We start from the raw sequence: 17,260 nt of genomic DNA, 5'->3' as shown, positions 1-17,260 counted from the left end.
TAATTCCAGGCACTTTAGGAGAAGGAGACAGAGGGATCAAGAGTTCAAAGCTGGCCTCACTGCACACCAAGTTTGGGGCCAGCTGCGTCCATGAGACCCTGTCTCACCATCACCACCCTACCTTTCCCAGAAAAAGAGAAGTAACTAAATTGACCAAGATGGAAAGAGGGTAGTTCAAGGGCACTTTACTGAAGAGATGCTTTTAAAGCAGAATCTGAAAAAATGAGTGTAATTTTACCAGAGAGAAAATGGAGTAGCAAATCAAGCTTAGGAAAAGAGCATCTGGCTGGTTCCGACCTTTGTACAACTGTGTTTCAGAGAATCTCCACATCTATTCTGGAGAACTCATTACAGTATATTGTGTTATTTATATGTTCTCCCACTTATCTATGAGCGTCTAAAATGATGACATCTTATTTGTCCTGTGTTCTCAGAACATAAACACTGTACCTAGCACATAATAAAGACTCAATAAATGTTGGCTGGATGAACAATTTCAGTAAATGGCTTCTCTAATCAACCCTGTGCTTTGAGGGAAGGTAAATCTAGCCACAGAATGAAGAATGGACTAGATAGAGAGCAGGCCCTTTAGAAAGGGGACAGGGATAATCATGACTTAGAGGTGACGAGAGGTTGATTTAGCGCAGTGGCTGTGGTACCAGAAAAGAGGAACCAGGGCTGATTGGATTCTCAGCATGGGAGAGAAGGGGATATGAAGAGGATCCTGAGGTTTCAAGTCTGGCAGGTGATGATACCTCTAACCAGGACAAGAAAGACAGGAAGAGAAGCAGATGTGCAGGGAATGGAGGAGCCTGAAGCTAGTACTGTTGTTCCTTCATTTGAGAAGCCAGCTCTAGCAGTGTCAAGAGGGACCAAGCTCAGGCAACAGCCAGGGGTGGCTATTCTAGTTCAGGTTAGGTCAGAGGAAAGACAGCTATATATGTTCCCACATGAATCAAGCCAGCATTTTCCATCCTCCCAAGACTGTAGAACTTTGATAGAGGTTTAAGGGTGACTTAGTCAAGGAAGGATCATAACACAGAATGAGGGGTGTTCAGACCCTCTACTCTAAAAGATAACTTAGTGGAGAAGGTGATTGGGAATGATGGAGTGTAGTGGGGGGTGGGGATTCAGCAGCTCCTTCTTTGACCTAGGTGGCCTGAAGATTCTTAACTCTGCGACACTGTTGTTATCAAGTATTAATCTTGACCTAACATCACCTTGCAGCAGAACCCAATCTCCCAGAGGACTTAGCCTATGTCACTGAACTCACTTACCACCCCACCCCCCCACAGACGTGGTTTCTAAGGTTCTTTCCACCGGATGCTACGACAAAAGGAAATGTATGGGTGGGGCGGGGTTTTCAGAAACCAGTTCAAACCACACAGACTACACCACTACTCCGAGAGAGAGAGGAGCAAGCGCCATGTTGAAACCATTATTGCCAGTTAGATCCTTCTTACTGCTTCAGCTGCTCCTTCTAGGGGAAGGGTGGAGCTCCAAGGTTCTCATGCCCAGTGGAAATGAAGACACCAAAGCTGGTAGGAAATCTAGGACCAGAGGGGGTTGTTGAGAGGAGAAAGGCTATGGGGAAAGGACTATATGGAAGAAATCTGGAGCCTGATAGTGGCCATTATAATAACTCTAAAGAGTGGGGAGGGCCTGGGGAAGGGCTCTCTGCCTCACTCTGCTTCTTCTGATCAAGATTTCTTTTCTTCTACTCCACCACTTCATTTTGTTCCCAAATTAGGTTTCTTCCATGGACACATCAGTGTTCCTCCTCGGCCCCTCCCAGAGGTTCAATGCTTTGTGTTCAATGTCGAGTATATGAATTGTACTTGGAATAGCAGTTCTGAGCACCAGCCAACCAACCTGACTCTGCACTATAGGTATGAGAAGGGAGGGTGGGTAGCACAGGAAAGAAAAGAAGGTGGACTAGCTGAGAGAGACTGCATGGGAATCCAAAAAGAGGGTAGCCAGCTTCTCAGGCACCATACTGGTTTCTCATGGGCTAAGTTGTCAGTTCCCATGAGATGAGGCTAGGCTATGGATGTACGCAGCGCCCACATTTGCCCTATCATCTTTCTTTCTTATAACCGTTCTCTAGGTACCAGAGATCTGATAATAAATTCCGGGAGTGTCGCCACTATCTGTTCTCAGAAGAGATTACTTCCGGCTGTCACATACAAAAAGAGGAGATCCAGCTCTACCAGACATTTGTGATCCAGCTCCAGGACCCCCGGAGACCCCAGAGACAGGCTGAACAGAAGCTAAACCTGCAGAATCTTGGTAATCAGGAAAGAAGTAACCAAGAGGCCAGGGAGTTTGAGGGCACTGAACTTTAAGGATTTTTTTTTCCTTCCTCGTTGTTGGCCATGGGCAGAAGGGAGAAGATAGGGGTTTGGGATGGGGGAGGGGGAGGGATAAGGAGAATTACCTCCAAGATCCTAACTTGTCTAGGCCAGGGCAATGACCACACGCACACATATCTCCAGTGATCCCATGGGCTCCAGAGAATCTAACACTTTACAACCTGAGTGAATCCCAGCTAGAGCTGAGCTGGAAAAGCACATATACGGAACACTGTTTGCAACACTTGGTGCAGTACCGGAGTGACAGAGATCGAAGTTGGACGGTGAGAGACTTGCGGGTGTGGATGCGGTAGCTAAGGCCAAGCAAGAGAGGAGAAAGGACTCAACTAGCCAGATAGAAAGACCTAATGCCAAGCTCCAGTTCTCTGCCTCCCAGCTCCTCTAGCCATACTTTCTCTTTTTGCCTTTCGTTTTCCGAGACCAGGCTGGCTTTGAACTCACTGAGATTCACCTGCCTCTACCTCCTGGGTGCTGGGGTCAAAGGCGTGCACCATCACCGCCTGGCTTCATTTCTTCTTCTATCACCGCCAGTGAGCTTTCACTCTGACTCTCCCACCCATCCTCTTCCTGATGCAGACATGAGGGAGACAGTGAGTGGATCTGGAGGGGAGATCCACTTCTGAGCCAAGTTAGAAAAGGGACCAGCGTGTTGTGAGTAGTCAGGAAAGGAGCGAAGTAGACCTGGGAGGAACCAGAACCAGTTTTTTGTTTTGTTTTCCTGGAACTGGAAAGAACCAGAAGTCGGAAGAACCCGAAGATAAATTGGAAAAATCAGAAGATGACATTAAGGTATAGGCAAGAATGTTTCCATTCTCTCTTCCTTTATAAACAACCATCTTTCCCCCATCCTTCTTTTCCCCAGGAACAAATAGTGGATCAGAACCCTAGATTCTCCCTGCCTAGTGTGGATGGGCAGAAACTGTACACATTCCGGGTTCGGAGCCGCTTTAACCCACTCTGCGGAAGTGCTCAACACTGGAGTAAATGGAGCCAACCTATTCATTGGGGAAGCCAAATGGCAAAGGGTAAAGTGACCCAAATACATGACCCCTAAATCATAAACCCAGTATCCCAACCTTTGTAACACACTACCACTATTGTTAGCTTTATCTCGCTATTCCTGAGCCTCTACCTCCACCCACTGTTCAAACTCAATCATTATGAAGCAGTGTTTTCTATGTAGGGATGAGAAGAGGTGCAGCCAGAGTAGGCGAGTGGCTCCCCAAGGAGGCCAAAGGGTGCTCAAGGGGAATATGGAATGTGTAGGAGGCCTGGACAGCATTCCATAGAATCTGCATAGTGGAGATGCCCTTGGATCAGAGCTGACCTCTTTGATTTGGTTTATCCATCTGTAAGATGTAGATAAACACTGTTCCTCCCTTTCAGGAGCTGTGGAGAAAGTAAGCATAAGGAGTGTGTTTGGCAGGGTGCCTGGCATCCATGTCTTATGAGTGCCACAAACGCAAGGCTCGTTTTCCTTTCCTTTTCTTCTACAGAGAATCCTTCCGTGTTTGCACTGGAAGCTGTGCTCATCCCCGTTGGCTCCATGGGATTGATTATTACCCTGATCTTTGTGTATTGTTGGCTGGAACGGTGAGAGTTCAGGAAGCCCTGAAAATGAGGTGGGGGGATGGCGAGGTTATTTCAGGATTGGCAGAGGGAGAGCATCAAGAGCTATGATGAGGGCTTGGAGAGGAAGCTATAGGTTCCACGCTGACCAGTTGAATGCAGGGTCATAAAGGAGCTTTAATTTAATGCTTCTGCTCCCCCCTCTTTCTTCTCAGGGCAATGCCTCGAATTCCTACCATCAAGAATCTAGAGGATCTGGTTACTGAATACAACGGGAACTTTTCGGTGAGAACACCGCCATACGCATACTGCAGGCTATCAGCTGCCAACTGCCAGCTAGCAGCTAGCGAGACAGACTGTGAGGGGGGCAGAGTGGAGGCAGGAGGGGGCCTGCATCATCAGAATGTGGCTGACCAAGTGGAGGGTGGGCTAGGCAGAGAGACAGAGCAAAAGAGATTTGTGACGCAGTTGGCAACTGTGGTATTAGGGGCCCTGGAGCCGGGATATCCTTTCTGTAATCACAATGGTTGCAGAGTTGTGAGGGCTCCTTTGGCCCCAAGCATGGGTCTTTTGCTTCCTGCCTCTAATTGACCTCTGACCTGGGGATATCTGTCTTTAGGCCTGGAGTGGTGTGTCTAAAGGGCTGACTGAGAGTCTGCAGCCAGACTACAGTGAACGGTTCTGCCTCGTCAGTGAGATTCCTCCCAAAGGAGGGGCCCTAGGAGAGGGGCCTGGAGGGTCTCCTTGCAGTCTGCATAGCCCCTACTGGCCTCCTCCATGTTATTCTCTGAAGCCTGAAACCTAAGACTCAATCCCTGATGGAACCTCAGGGTCCTCTCACCCTAAGTGATGCTAACTTCCCCCTGCTCATCTTGCCAGTCTGAATCCAATGCTTATTGCTTCCCCCTGTGGCTAAATTTCAATTTCATGTCCTATGTAGCTGCTCGTCCATTCAATATGCCCTTCTTGAGAAATGCCCCTTGCCCCCTTTCCCTGTGCAAGCCCCACCCCACCCCCTTCTGGCACCTTCCCCTGTTTTTGGAGACAGTCTTACCCTATAGCTCTGGGTGGCTGTGGACTCACTATGTAGGCTAGGTTGGCCTATAACTCAGGCAACCCTCCCACCTCAGCCTCCAGAGTGTTCCGGTTATCTGCATGTATGGCCACGCCCAGCATGGCCCTTCTCTGTTACAGGATCCTTTCTCCCCTTTCCCATCTACCATTCAATTGTTCGGGAACCAACAAGAAATAAAGTTTCTACCAATGATCATCAAAAATGTCTGTTGTGGGGTTGGGAAGCAGGGGAAACATGGAGTTGGGAGGAATGGTGTAAGGGTAGGGAAAAAAAAGACAATGGTACTACAGGAGCAAGAGCGCTACAAAGTAACTAAAGGGGGGACTGTTCTTCTAACTTACTTTTCTCTGCTACATTTCTGGGCTTATTCTGGGGGCCAGTTCAGAGTTGTATTTGCCGTGTTGTTCCAGCTCCTCAGAGTTCTTTTACAGATCCCAGCCGAGTGTCTTCGCTCCTTGGTCACATTTCATCTAGTCTGTGTGCCCCTTATGACCTCACAATCCTTCAGCTGCAGCCTCAGACCCCACCCCTCCAGATGCTGGTCATCCCTAGCTGCCAAAAGCACTCTCTTGTCTGCCCGGTCTGGGCCTTCTTCACCTTGTAAGAAACACCTGCCCCTTTGGTCATCCAACCCTATGGGCACTCTCAGGTGCCTGGGGCCACTAGAACACCTGCCCTCTGCATGACTCACCAGGAGATCTTTGAAGAGTGAGATGATCTTGATAGCATGTTTATCTTCATCAAACATGGAGGTGAGGGGCAAGCACAGAGCAAGTCTGGGCATGGACCTGGGGAGGGCTGAGGACGGCAGAGATCACAGAGGGGATGGACCCAGAGAAGGGCCCGCATACCTCTGTCCCATCTCTTGTAGATAACCAAGAGTTTCTGGTCAACAGCAATTGCTCTGTTCTCCTGTTGCTACATTACATTAGAAAGAAAATGGGGTTGCGTAAAACAGGTAAGTGCTTTGGGGAGGAGCAATGGCTGAAGGTCAGAAGCCATAAGCTGACTCTGGCATCTAAACTTTCCTCCCAGCAACAAGAGCTGTCCTCACATCCCTGAGCCCTCCTCAACTCGAACCCATTCTGTACTGGGTCACTAGCCCTTCTTACTCGCATTCTCTCTCCTTAATTGTCTCAATTACTCTCTGGCCTTCCTTTAGACACCATCGATTTGTGTGATGAAACTGGGACCATGAAGTTACTTTTCTTAACAAAGACACCTGGGGACTACGCCAGCAAATTCCTTACAGCACGAAATACCTACTACGTTTGTAAAGTAGAGCGTGGAGCAGCAGGTAGAGGCTTGGGGGATTCACCAGAGTCCCTCAAAAGGGATTAAAATAAGGCCACTTTCTCTTGTAATCCCAGCACTCGGGGAACTAAGGCAGAAGGATTGGGATTGTAAATTCAATTCAGGGCAGCCTGGGCTTCATAGCACAATCTCTTTCCAAACACCACACACACACACACACACACACACACACACACACACACACACACACACGCCAACAGCAACAAACATAAAGCAGGGCTGGCTGGGATGTAGCTCAGTTGAGTTGGCAGAGTGCTCACCTAGCATGCATGAAGTTCTGGGTCCCATCCCCAGCACATGCTCTATGTGGTGGAACATGCCTATAATCCTAGCACTTTGGAGGTAGGGACAGGAGAATCAGAAGTTTGAGGTCATCTTTAACCATACAGCAACTGTGAGGACAGCCTAGGTTTCATAAGACCCTGCCTCAAAATAAATACATTCTTTTTTTTTCTTTTTCTGAGACACGGTTTCTCTCTGTAAGAGCTCTGGCTGTCCTGGAACTTGCAGAGTTCCCTAGTTTCCTGCCTGCCCCTGCTACCCAAGTGCTAGGATCAAAGGTGTGCACCACCACCCAACATAAATACATTCTTTAGAAACTGAGGTAAGGAGGATTGAGAGTTCAAGGCCAGCTTGGGCCATATAGCAAGACACTGCCTCAGAAAACACCCACAGGTTGGAGCCAGGAACATTGGGTGTTCAAAGTGGACTTGGGCTATATGAAATTCTATCTCAAGACACCCCCTGACAACAAATTAGTAAATAAAATAGGGTATCCTTAACCAGATCCAAATTGACCATGTCTAATCAGCTCAAAGAAGGAACACTGCTTTGATGGCAGAGGTTAGGTTCATATATATACCATGTCACCCTACTTCATCCTACGGTTTTTGTAGCTTTATGCCAAAGGGGAGGGAAACGTGCACGAGCTCAAGTAAATAGTTAGTGAAGAATCCTGAAATCATGGGCTTCAAAAAGTCAGAGACTTGCTGGGCAGTGGTGGCGCACGCCTTTAATCCCAGCACTAGGGAGGCACAGACAGGCGAATCTCTGTGAGTTCGAGGCCAGTCTGTTCTACAGAACAAGTTCCAGGACAGGCTCCAAAGCTACAGAAAAGCCCTGTCTCAAAAAACCAAAAAAAGTATAGAAACTTGGTATGTATCAGAGGCTGGAAATAGCACAATGCTATGTTTACAGGCACCAGGATCGAGAATTCCTACAAAGCTGTTGTGCCCCTCTTGAAGAATCCAGAACCCGAACTAGTTGGTAAGGCATGTGATGGGGGAGGAAGGGCATAGGAAGTTGTGTATGTAGCTGTGTGCTGGGCATAGTACCAACACTGGTAACCCTGGTACTCCAGAGGATTTTGAGTTAAAGGCAGCCTAGGCTGGATGTGGTGAAGTCTATCAGGGAAGGGAGGGTATGAATGTAGGGGTGGGGCTAGCACACTGGGGTAGGTGGGATCATAGGAGCTTAGGAAAAGGGGGACAAGGGTCTAGGTCAACTCTTTAGGGGGTTGTCTAGTTTAAACTAACTATGCATGTCACTCCTTCCCCCACGTCCTTGTCGTCTTTTCCATTTCCCAACCACCTGTGGGAGCCAGCCAAACACCACCCTCTCCTCACTTCCTCTGTAGGTCAAGTTACCCTGACTAATCAACGGAATGATGGAGGGTCATGGCGGGTTCCATATCTCTTCCTCAGAGGTGATGCTGCTTTTTCTTGTTTTTTAGAGTCCCTGCGCACACAATGTGACTTCCTGGAGAGAAGCCGAATAAAGATGCTTAGAACTCTAGAGGCTAAGAGATTGGCAGCCATGGAATCCTCGGTAAATCTTCCAGCAAGATCCCCCAAGGGTGGTGGAACCCAGCAGAGCGCTAGTCAAAGCAGTCAACAGAAGGTTTGTGCCCTGCTGACCCCTCAGAATTTCCTGTCTAAATCTCATGTCTATGTTCATCACCTGACTCCAACCTCTCTTCTCCTTCCTTCGGCCCTAGACAGTAGAAACCTTTCCTGCAGAGCCTCGACATTAATAGCTTTATTTCTCTTTTCTAGTCTAAAGCTGGACGATCAGATGAAGATGGGCCGGCTCCCACCCGCAGACCATTCTATAAGACTAGAGCAGACTTTCTCAAGAGACATCGTTAACTCAATAAATGACCAACTGAGAGCAGCAACTACCAGGGGAGAGCATGAAATTAGTGGAATTTTATGTGAGGCCTTCTTTTTCTAGAAAGACTCCTTCTCCCCATATCTGCACAAAGGCTTCAGTAGGCTGCAGGCACCAGGGACGCTGTGGGTGAACCTGAGCGACAACAGAGGGCTGGAGTGAACACTGGGGGGGGGGCAGTGAGGAAAGACTGTGAAGTCTGGTTACTAGACTTTTAGTACAATGAGCCTTTGAGGGCCAGAGAAGGGGGTGGGGTCTTCTCAAACCAGACTACCTCCCCTCGGGGGAGGCCTATCTTGCTGCCGCCCACTCCGGCTGGGGTTAGGTGTCCCTCCCCCACCACACTCCATTACCTCCCAGGCTGAAATTCCCCCACCTCCCAGCCTGTGGGCAGTCCCTCCCACCCGCCCTTCAACTAACTGCCCTTCGCCTTTCCGCCTCCCTCCCTCCCCTATATTGGAGGGGGGCAGCAAGGCTGCAGAAACCAGAAACCAGATCTGATTATAGACATTTATTGAACTCATTTATTGATTTGACACACTTCCCCACTCCAACCTAGCACATGATACAATCTGGGTAGGCCAGGCGCTGACACAGGAAATGATGGGAACCCACAGCAGGGGTGGGGGAGGGGACAATGCAAAGGACGCTAGGGGGAGGGGCTGCTTGGGGGCTGGGGTGGAGGAGCCCCAGATGGCCTCTCTGGCAGGTGCTAGTAAACCTGATCCACATTCCCCCCATCCCTGCTCATTTCCCAGACCCTCAGCCAAACTCCCCAAGCTCCCCCTTCCCTGTTCCTCTCCACAGCCCAGCCTGCCACCACACAGTCTTCCACAGAACCCTGGCAGTACATGACTGGGAAGAAGGGCAGGGACAGCTGTCCCAAGCCTTGAACAGGGAGGTCTCTGTACCTAACTTTACTACCCTAAATCCTTCCTTCTTTCACGCCCCTCCCAGGCCCTAAGCCAATTTCAGGCATTGGATGCTCTCTGGTAGTCAGACAGAGTGTGCCCACTCCACAACAGGACCTTCTTCTAGGCACAAGTGGAGAGGATGCAGGGGCTTGCCTTAGGTTTCTTTCCTTAAACTCTAACCTAAATATGCATGGAACTTTTTCTAGACCTGGTTCAAAAGGGAGGGTTTCCCTCCAGTCGCCTTTGCTACCCACTTCTCCCCAGCTTCCTGTGTCTCCCTCCTAGAATTTGTAGTGTTTGTATCATGTCACTATGCCAAAGCCTTCAGAAAGAAAAAAAAAGCATTCTCCCCATTACTAGCACCTCACCACTGTTAAAAATCTCTATATTTGTGTTTATATTTCTTTAAAAGTTTATAAAAAGCCTGTCTGTTATCTGTATCCTTCCAAAAGTGATTTGGCCTGGTGAGCCACTCCAGTGCTCAAAACTTGGCCCTTCTAGGTCCCCTAACCCCCCACCCCCCTGCATAAAAATCCAGGCCCAACCTGGCCTGGCCCAGCTCTAGTAAGATTCTCTACCAAAAAAAAAAAAAAAAAATCCTGCTCCCAAAGGCAGGGGTAATAAGGCCACTGGTGACTTCACAGTTCTAACAGCATTGCTGGCCCCTGCTACAAGGCCTAGGAGGTGGGAACGGGGAAATCAATGATGGCTCCTGAGAAAGGGCCATAATTGCCCCCTAATTGGCACAGTGAGAATAAGCCCTCTCCCCTTTCTCCTCCCATTGCCCTCCTCCACAATCCCTAAAAGCCATAGCTTTAGCCTTATGATTTCCTCAGCACTCATGTGTGTGACCTCCTAACCCTAGCTAGAAAGCAGGGTTCCAAATTCTAGGTGAGGGCTCAAGGGGAAAAAGTGGGTAAGGACAGGCCGGGTTCCACCTCTGAAGCAGGGGACAAAGCTTCTGGTTGTGACTCAGGGATCTGTTGGAAAAAAAAGAAACGGAGGACAAGATAAAAGATTCATTTGGGGGCACCATCTAGACCTATACCAAGCAGACACTTCCTCCCCTCCCTCTACACACCACCCCCTTCTTTGATGAGGAGCCAGGAAGTCCCACTTAGAAGTGATGCTATGCTAATATGCCATCCTCCCTCCAACTCTCCAGGAACGCCTGTTATCAGCTCTAATGCTCCCTCTGGCTCAGATCATAGAATTAGCTGAGCATTCAAGAACAGAGATGCTGTAGTGATCAGGGGCTGCTATACCTGGCTCAAAGTTGAAGTCCAGTCCCTCGCCATCCATGAGGTCACTAATGATGTTATCCATGTCGCACTCCAGGTTCTCCATATACATATCAAGATCTAGATCCTGAGGCATTCTGTCATGGCTGGTAGCTTCAGTAGGAGATGAGAGCACAGGGGTCCCCAGGGCCTTATGGATGGGAGCCCCTGTCATGACTGGAGGTGGTGCCATCACAGAAAGGTTGGGAACCAGGTTACTGGGACCTGGACCCTCTAGCGGCTTAGGACATAGGCTAACTCCAGTAGCCAGCTTGCTAGAGGAAGGCATTCCTCCCAGTAACAGAAGTGTAGGAGCCTGAGACAGAATAGGATCTACCTGGGTCATGAGAACATCAGCAGGAGGTGGTGGTGTATCAGAGGTGAGCAAGGCCTCTAGAGACTGGGAGCTTGAAAAGCACCCTTCTCCTGCTGACAAAGACCCATCTATTGGGCCAAAGAGGGAGGCACCATAGCTGTGTAAGGGGCCAGCAAGCCCAGGATGTTGCAAAGAGAAGCCAGGCAGACTGCTCCTAGACAGCAGGGAATGGGGAGACGCAAGATTGAGCCCATCCAGCAGCTCTAGATCTTCACTGAGGGGGGGAGGAACACCCCCCGAGTAGCTGCTGGCTGAGGCTGGCATTTCCTCTCCTGCTAGCACCTCAGACTCTGGCCCCATTGGGGACAGTCGGGTGCTGACGGTGCTAGCATTTGAACTGCTTCGTGGACGGAAAGTGGTCCACACATCAGCTTCTTCGCGGTTTCGAGAACAAGGGCTGCTTGACCACTTGGCAAAGTGGCCTAGAGGGCTCCTTGGAGTGGCACCTTCAGGTGGAGCTGGCAGGACCGATGGCTTCTTCTTGGGGCCTTTGCTGCGACCCCGGAGCAGCTTGCTGCTGCTATCCATGGAGGCAGCCCTGCGGCGGGGCGCCTTGCCACCCTTGCCACCCTCGGGGTTCAGCATCCACCAGGAGCTCTTGCCAGTGGCCTCGTTGTGAACCTTGATGAACTTGCTGTGCAAAGACAGGTTGTGACGGATGGAGTTCTGGATGGACAGAGGTGTAGAAAAGAGGCATGAGATATGTGTAGGGGAGGTTGGTAGCCAGCAGTCTAATCTAAGGGGAGGTTGGGAAACAGCAGCAGAAGACTCAAAAGTCAAATCAGGGAGAAATACACAGTTCCTAAGCTCAGTGTCTCCCCAGACTTCTCACAGGGAGACAAAGTAACAACCTACTCTCCAGGGAGAGCAGCTATCTACCCTAGAATAGCTCCTTTCAGATCTCTGGGTGTAGGGTTGGGTTGGTGGGCACCGAGGAGTACTTGACCTTGGAAAAAATAGACTCAGATGGGAAAAAGCATTCCATAGTACCATTCTTTTCCTGATGTGCAGGCTTGGGTAGAGGATACAAGATGGTGGAGGGTACAGGATGGTGGTGGTCATAGCAGCCTGGGTATGACCTGTCCTTGTCTGGTTCTCTGAATAAGCTTAAAGGGCTAGAAGTTCAGTTCAGCTGGTACTCCTTTCTTCTCTAGACCCCTTTAGGTCAGCCAGATAACTCTCTAAGACTGGATCCCAAGCCAGGCCTTTAATTCTAGAACTTGAGAGGCAGAGAGGGGATCTCTGTGAGTTCAAGGCCAGCCTGGTCTACAGATCTAAGTTCCAGGACAACCAGAGTTATAGAGTGAGGCCCTTTCTCAAAACACCAGAAGAAGAAAAAAAATCCCAGTCTTATTTCTGCCAATGGGGACACACATAACACTTTCATGAGGTGTAATTTCTCTGTCCCTCTTTCCTAGGAAAACATTTCCCTCTCACAATTCTACTGGAGGCCAAGCTTAAATCCTATGCCTTTTAATAAAAAAGTGTTTGCTTCTCCCCCATACCCAAATTTCTTGTCTAGTATTTTTTCATCTGTTTTCCAGTTTTCCCCAATCTATATGACATGGTTTAGGGGTTCATGTAATTAGTCTTGTCAACTGTAAATACCAAAGGCACAGACAATGCCCCCAGTCCCACTGTTCCCAACAGTGCCCCCTCAGAGTGCCAAGTCCACAGCATATCAAGTACACAATATATAATCAATACTTGTCTAACTGGTAGGTAGCCCCTAAATGTCTACAGTGAGATTTTCCTTGAGGCTCTGTCAGTTCTCGGGTGTCTTGGGTATTGGAACCTACCTATTATTTACTCTGCTTCGCTGCTGACATTTAGAAAAATATACCTTTCCTCCTAGTAGTCCATGGTACAAGATGGAAACTGATACTTCTTGAGCCTCTGGTGCTGCTTGTTTTTACTGCTTTGTATACGCTGTCTGCCCCACCTCCCATCACTTCTCTAGCTCCTTCCCAGTGTATACACACACACACACACACACACCCGTCTTATGCTAAGAATTTGAGCATAATCCCTCCACCTTAAAGGTCTTTTGACCTCCCACATGGAGCTCTTTACTTTAGAAATAAGTTCAGGAGGAAGCTTCATGATAAGAACCATGAAGAATCCCAGCGGCAGAGGCAGGCGGATCTCTGGGAGTTCGAGACCAGCCTGGTCTACAAGAGCTAGTTCCAGGACAGGCTCCAAAGCTACAGAGAAACCCTGTCTCGAAAGACCGATAAATAAATAAATAAATAAATAAATAAATAAATGAAACGGAGGCTCTATATAGAGAGAAATCATTTCTCTCTGAATGGTAACCCTTGTCTTGAAGAACGTGGCTTGACCAGCTTGTGCCAGGGTTCTTTAGGGTAAGACTTCTTGCCTCCCTGAGCCCGTCCATCCACATCGACTCTTAGTAACTGAGCACGCGTGTGTGCGTGTGCATGTATGGTGGTGCTGGGGTCAAGCCCAGAGACTCACACATGCTGTGCAAGGATTAACTACTGAGCTACCTTTCCATCCACATCACCTCTCTGTCAGACCTTGGGACAAGTAGGTAGGAGAGGTCAGTTCCCAGGTGCCTAGAACTCTTTGAGGTGTGTGTATTGGGGGAGGGGGGAGCGGGGGGGGGGGCGGATAAACTGCTCACTAAGCCACCAACTTAAGCGTTCTTGTTCAAGTGAGTGCCGCCCCCTGGTGGGGTGGGAGTGACCTTGGCACAACACCAGGGAAGTGTGAAGCTTCCTGTTGGGTGGGGGGGCTTTTGGAAGCTCTAGACCCCATCTGACTAGGTCTGGCAATGAAAGTAGCACCTAACTTCCAGTGCCTGAATTTCCTCATATGCAAGATGTAGATTCTTAAGCTGCCACCGAGACTAACAAAATGAAAAAAAAAATCTAAAATTATTTCACGGATTGTTTCACAGGTTATAGATTCAGCTTAGTGGCAACTGCACTGCCCTGGGTTCAGTTCCCAGAACCAAAAGAAAAAAAAAAGATTTCATAAACTATAAAGGCTGTGTTAAGCATAAATCATAAGGAGGGATTACTCCCACAGTATAACAAGCAACTAACTCCTGGTCATTCTACCCTGGAAAGTCAACTTAAGAGAAAAGAAAAACAGCTGCGCAGGCTGGGTCCAAGGAGGGGAGCTCTTTGTGAGCCTGAGATTGTGGCATGGCAGTCTACCCAGAAATAGTGCCAAGGGTCTCAGTCAGCTGTCCCATCTTCTGTTCTGTCTGGCCCCTACGCATACTGCAGATTTGTTCCCTCGCTCTAACATCTACGGAGAGCTCCTTCGTTCATTCTGTCCCCTGTACTTGGTACGCTAATCTTAACCACCTACAGAGGTACACGGCACTGCTATGGGTTGAACTCTCCGATTCCCTCATTTTGTGGTTAGAGCCTCATTTCTCTGGCAAATTTCAGTTATCATCTGCGATCTTCCCAGTTTCTTCAAGAAAGACCACGGAGAACTTCCAACCTAGGCTCTAAAATCAGAGTTATACGAGACCTCTTCTCACGAGTAGCATTCCTCAACAACAAAGACTTTCCCCGAGAGTTTGGATAGTTCCTTACGAGGAAGAATTTTCGACAGTAGAAGGTAAACTGAGGCAGATAGCAGCTCACAGTCTTTTTCCTTAGTGCACAGTATCAGCTACCTTTCCTCGTGCATACCAACCCCTTCTTTACCCCCTTCACCGCCCACTCCCTCTTGGGCAGAGCAATCCTCTAACAGTTCCTGTTCACTGAGGTATTGGAAGGCGAGCAGGGAATCCGAGTAATCCCGCAGGAATGGGCCAAAAGGTGTTGGGTGGGAGGTGAGGGAGGAGGGAAGGCTAGGTGCGGGTGGAGAATCCACACAGTTCCTGCTGTACATAGGATAAAGACTTCTCTGTGGGAATAGATGTTTGGAGCAGCTCAAGCCAAAGTGCTGAGGAGCGAGTAGAGAATTCGATTTTCCTCAGAGCAGGGACAGTGTCTTATTCATCGCTGATCCTCCCGCTTCAAGCTCAGAGTGTGGCATATACTATGTACTAAGTAAATGTTTGTCTAACTGAAGATTGAAGGTGGATCTTTGGGCTTCCCAACGGAGTGGAGAGGCGGTAACTGGGGCCCCGGAGTGAGAGTACCCAGAGGGGTCCAAGGGTGGATGGCGTGAAGGTAAGGGTCATACTTACTTTCCATCCTGCTGAGCTGTTGCTGTCACCCTTGTCCTTGAAGTAGGGCACCGTGCGGACCATCCATTCGTAGATCTGGGCAAGTGTCAGCCGCTTCTCCGGAGCGCTTTCAATGGCCTGGCTGATGAGTTCTGCATATGACTGATTTCCCCAGGCATTCCGGCGGGAGCCTCCCTTCCGAGGACCTGTTACAGCCCCCAGGATTCCCGGCTGGGGGCCCCCTGCCGGCTCTGGGAGCCGTGAGGGCAACAGGATCGGTTCGGAGTGTCCCTCCGAGTGTACCTTCTGTCCCACACTGGGCTCCACCTCGGACGGTTCAGGTGGCTCCGTAGCGAGCTCTGGTCTAGGAAGGGGCCAGGTGCAGGACCGCGGACGGCTCTGGGGTTCGAAGTCGGGATCGAGGTCTATGATCGCGGCAGCCTCTGTGGCTGACTTCTTATTCTCAGGATCCATACGTGGAGTTGAACCTCTGCAGCTCAGCGTTCAGTGGAGCCTGCCACAGTCCCTCACCATGCCTCCCCTCAGTGGGGAAGCAACGAGGGCCAGGAGGCACATTCCTGCCAGTTCTAAGAAAGTCAAGAACTTCTCCCTTGTCTCAGGATTCTAACCCCCAAACTGTCCGTTCTACTCAGTTCTCCGAACTCCTTCCCGACTACAGGCTGCAGCCTCAGAGCGCTACTCTGAGGCACCACCTGTAACCTCCGCCTAGCGAAGGCACTTTCTGCACCCTCTCACTCAGCTTCCTGCTCTTTTAAACCTGAGGCACCGTATCCCCTCATACATTGCGCTCCCATCACCGAACGTCTCAGCGCAGTTCCCTCCCCCTTTCAAGTTGCTGCCCCCCGGACACTCCTCCCAAATTTCCTCCACCCGGATCGCTGCCCTCCCCCACGCCCCCTCTCCCTAGCGTCACTTGTCCCTCCCCTGGCTCGCCCTCCCCCCTCCTCTTCCCTCCAGGTCACTCTTGATACGGTCAAGGTTCCAGCCGCCCCAGCCTCCCTTTTTCCCGTACAGAATCCCCTATCGGACCCCCCCCACCCCCCGCCCCCCGGGTTTCCCTTTTGTTTTGCTCCAAGCAGCAGCCCCCGCCTGACGTCTCTGTTTACCACTCGCCGGGGCAGCCATCTGCGCACGCGCCTCGAGAGCCACTTGGGAAACCGAGTTCCTCAGTCGTGCCACCCAGGTCGGTCTCGAGGACTACATCTCCCGTCTTACCTTGCGACCAGGAGACCGAGATCGGCAGCAGGACCGCGGCGCGTGGCAGGATATGGGGAGGTGGAACTTTAATGATTAGAGGTCGTCCCGGACTCTCTCTCTTTTCTTAAAAATCATTTTCCTCATTCCTTCCCTTACCACCCTCTCCTTCGAGTTTCAGGGTCGCCCAAGTGACTGTTTGGAGAGGCGCTAGACTTTCCCGTCTTCAAAAAGCAAAATGAAAAGTATTGTCCCTATAAAAAGCCGAATGAGTATCAACAAGTAGGGAACTGACTAGAAAATAACATACATTCACGCTGGGGAGGTGAGTGGGGAACTTGTATAGCATAACAAATGGTGTTAACTGATGGTGGTGGTCCCCCCCACCCCACCCCATCCATCCTCCGTGTGCAGTTCACAGACGCATCTCTAGCCAGTTTCCTCCCTCGGCTCTGCTGGCCTCCTCTGAGATATTGTCTCCTTTTCCCGATCTTCAACAGCTTCTCATTCAACAGATCCCCAACTGAACTCTTTCAGAAATCTCTTCCTGCACCCACTCCCCTATCCTCTTGCTACTCTTAACCTTGGTTAGCAGCTGTCCTGGGTGTGCACAGCCTTCCAAATCACACTTGCTGCTCACCTTTCCAGTTCCGTAACTTGCTACTTCCAAATCCCAAATGGAGGCATTATAATTGCATTTAAGGGCTTTGGCACAGTGGTGCTTGCCTTTAATTGCAGCACTGGGGCAGAGACAGACAGATGTCTGTGAGTTAGAGGCCAACCTGGTCTACATAGTGAATTCCAGGACAACTTGAGCTCT

The 17,260-nt window shown here is 49.8% G+C and overlaps 3 protein-coding genes across 3 annotated transcripts; 2 read left to right on the top strand and 1 right to left on the bottom strand.

Moving 5' to 3' along the window:
- The first annotated feature begins 1,402 nt into the window (after window positions 1-1,402).
- Window positions 1,403-5,189, top strand: Il2rg (interleukin 2 receptor subunit gamma). Its single transcript, XM_057760095.1, has 8 exons — window positions 1,403-1,541; window positions 1,751-1,889; window positions 2,108-2,289; window positions 2,496-2,635; window positions 3,235-3,397; window positions 3,869-3,965; window positions 4,157-4,226; window positions 4,561-5,189. Exons 1-8 carry the CDS (start codon window positions 1,427-1,429, stop codon window positions 4,744-4,746), a joined length of 1,092 nt encoding a protein of 363 aa, XP_057616078.1. The 5' UTR covers window positions 1,403-1,426; the 3' UTR covers window positions 4,747-5,189.
- A 554-nt stretch (window positions 5,190-5,743) lies between these two features.
- CXHXorf65 (chromosome X CXorf65 homolog) lies at window positions 5,744-8,477 on the top strand. The gene is made up of 6 exons (XM_057758895.1): window positions 5,744-5,768; window positions 5,888-5,974; window positions 6,179-6,313; window positions 7,528-7,596; window positions 8,063-8,229; window positions 8,385-8,477. The coding sequence occupies exons 1-6, from the start codon at window positions 5,744-5,746 to the stop codon at window positions 8,475-8,477; spliced, it is 576 nt and encodes a 191-aa protein (XP_057614878.1).
- A 536-nt stretch (window positions 8,478-9,013) lies between these two features.
- On the bottom strand, window positions 9,014-16,111 carry Foxo4 (forkhead box O4). Its single transcript, XM_057760815.1, has 3 exons — window positions 15,247-16,111; window positions 10,679-11,735; window positions 9,014-10,393 (listed from the first exon to the last, which is right to left on the bottom strand). The coding sequence occupies exons 1-3, from the start codon at window positions 15,697-15,699 to the stop codon at window positions 10,386-10,388; spliced, it is 1,518 nt and encodes a 505-aa protein (XP_057616798.1). The 5' UTR covers window positions 15,700-16,111; the 3' UTR covers window positions 9,014-10,385.
- Between the last annotated feature and the right edge of the window lie 1,149 nt (window positions 16,112-17,260).

The sequence above is a fragment of the Chionomys nivalis genome, chromosome X, assembly GCF_950005125.1.
Source record: "Chionomys nivalis chromosome X, mChiNiv1.1, whole genome shotgun sequence".
NCBI lineage: Eukaryota > Metazoa > Chordata > Mammalia > Rodentia > Cricetidae > Chionomys > Chionomys nivalis.
Note: the sequence above shows the minus strand (reverse complement) of the source record. Positions and strands in the feature narration are given on the sequence as shown.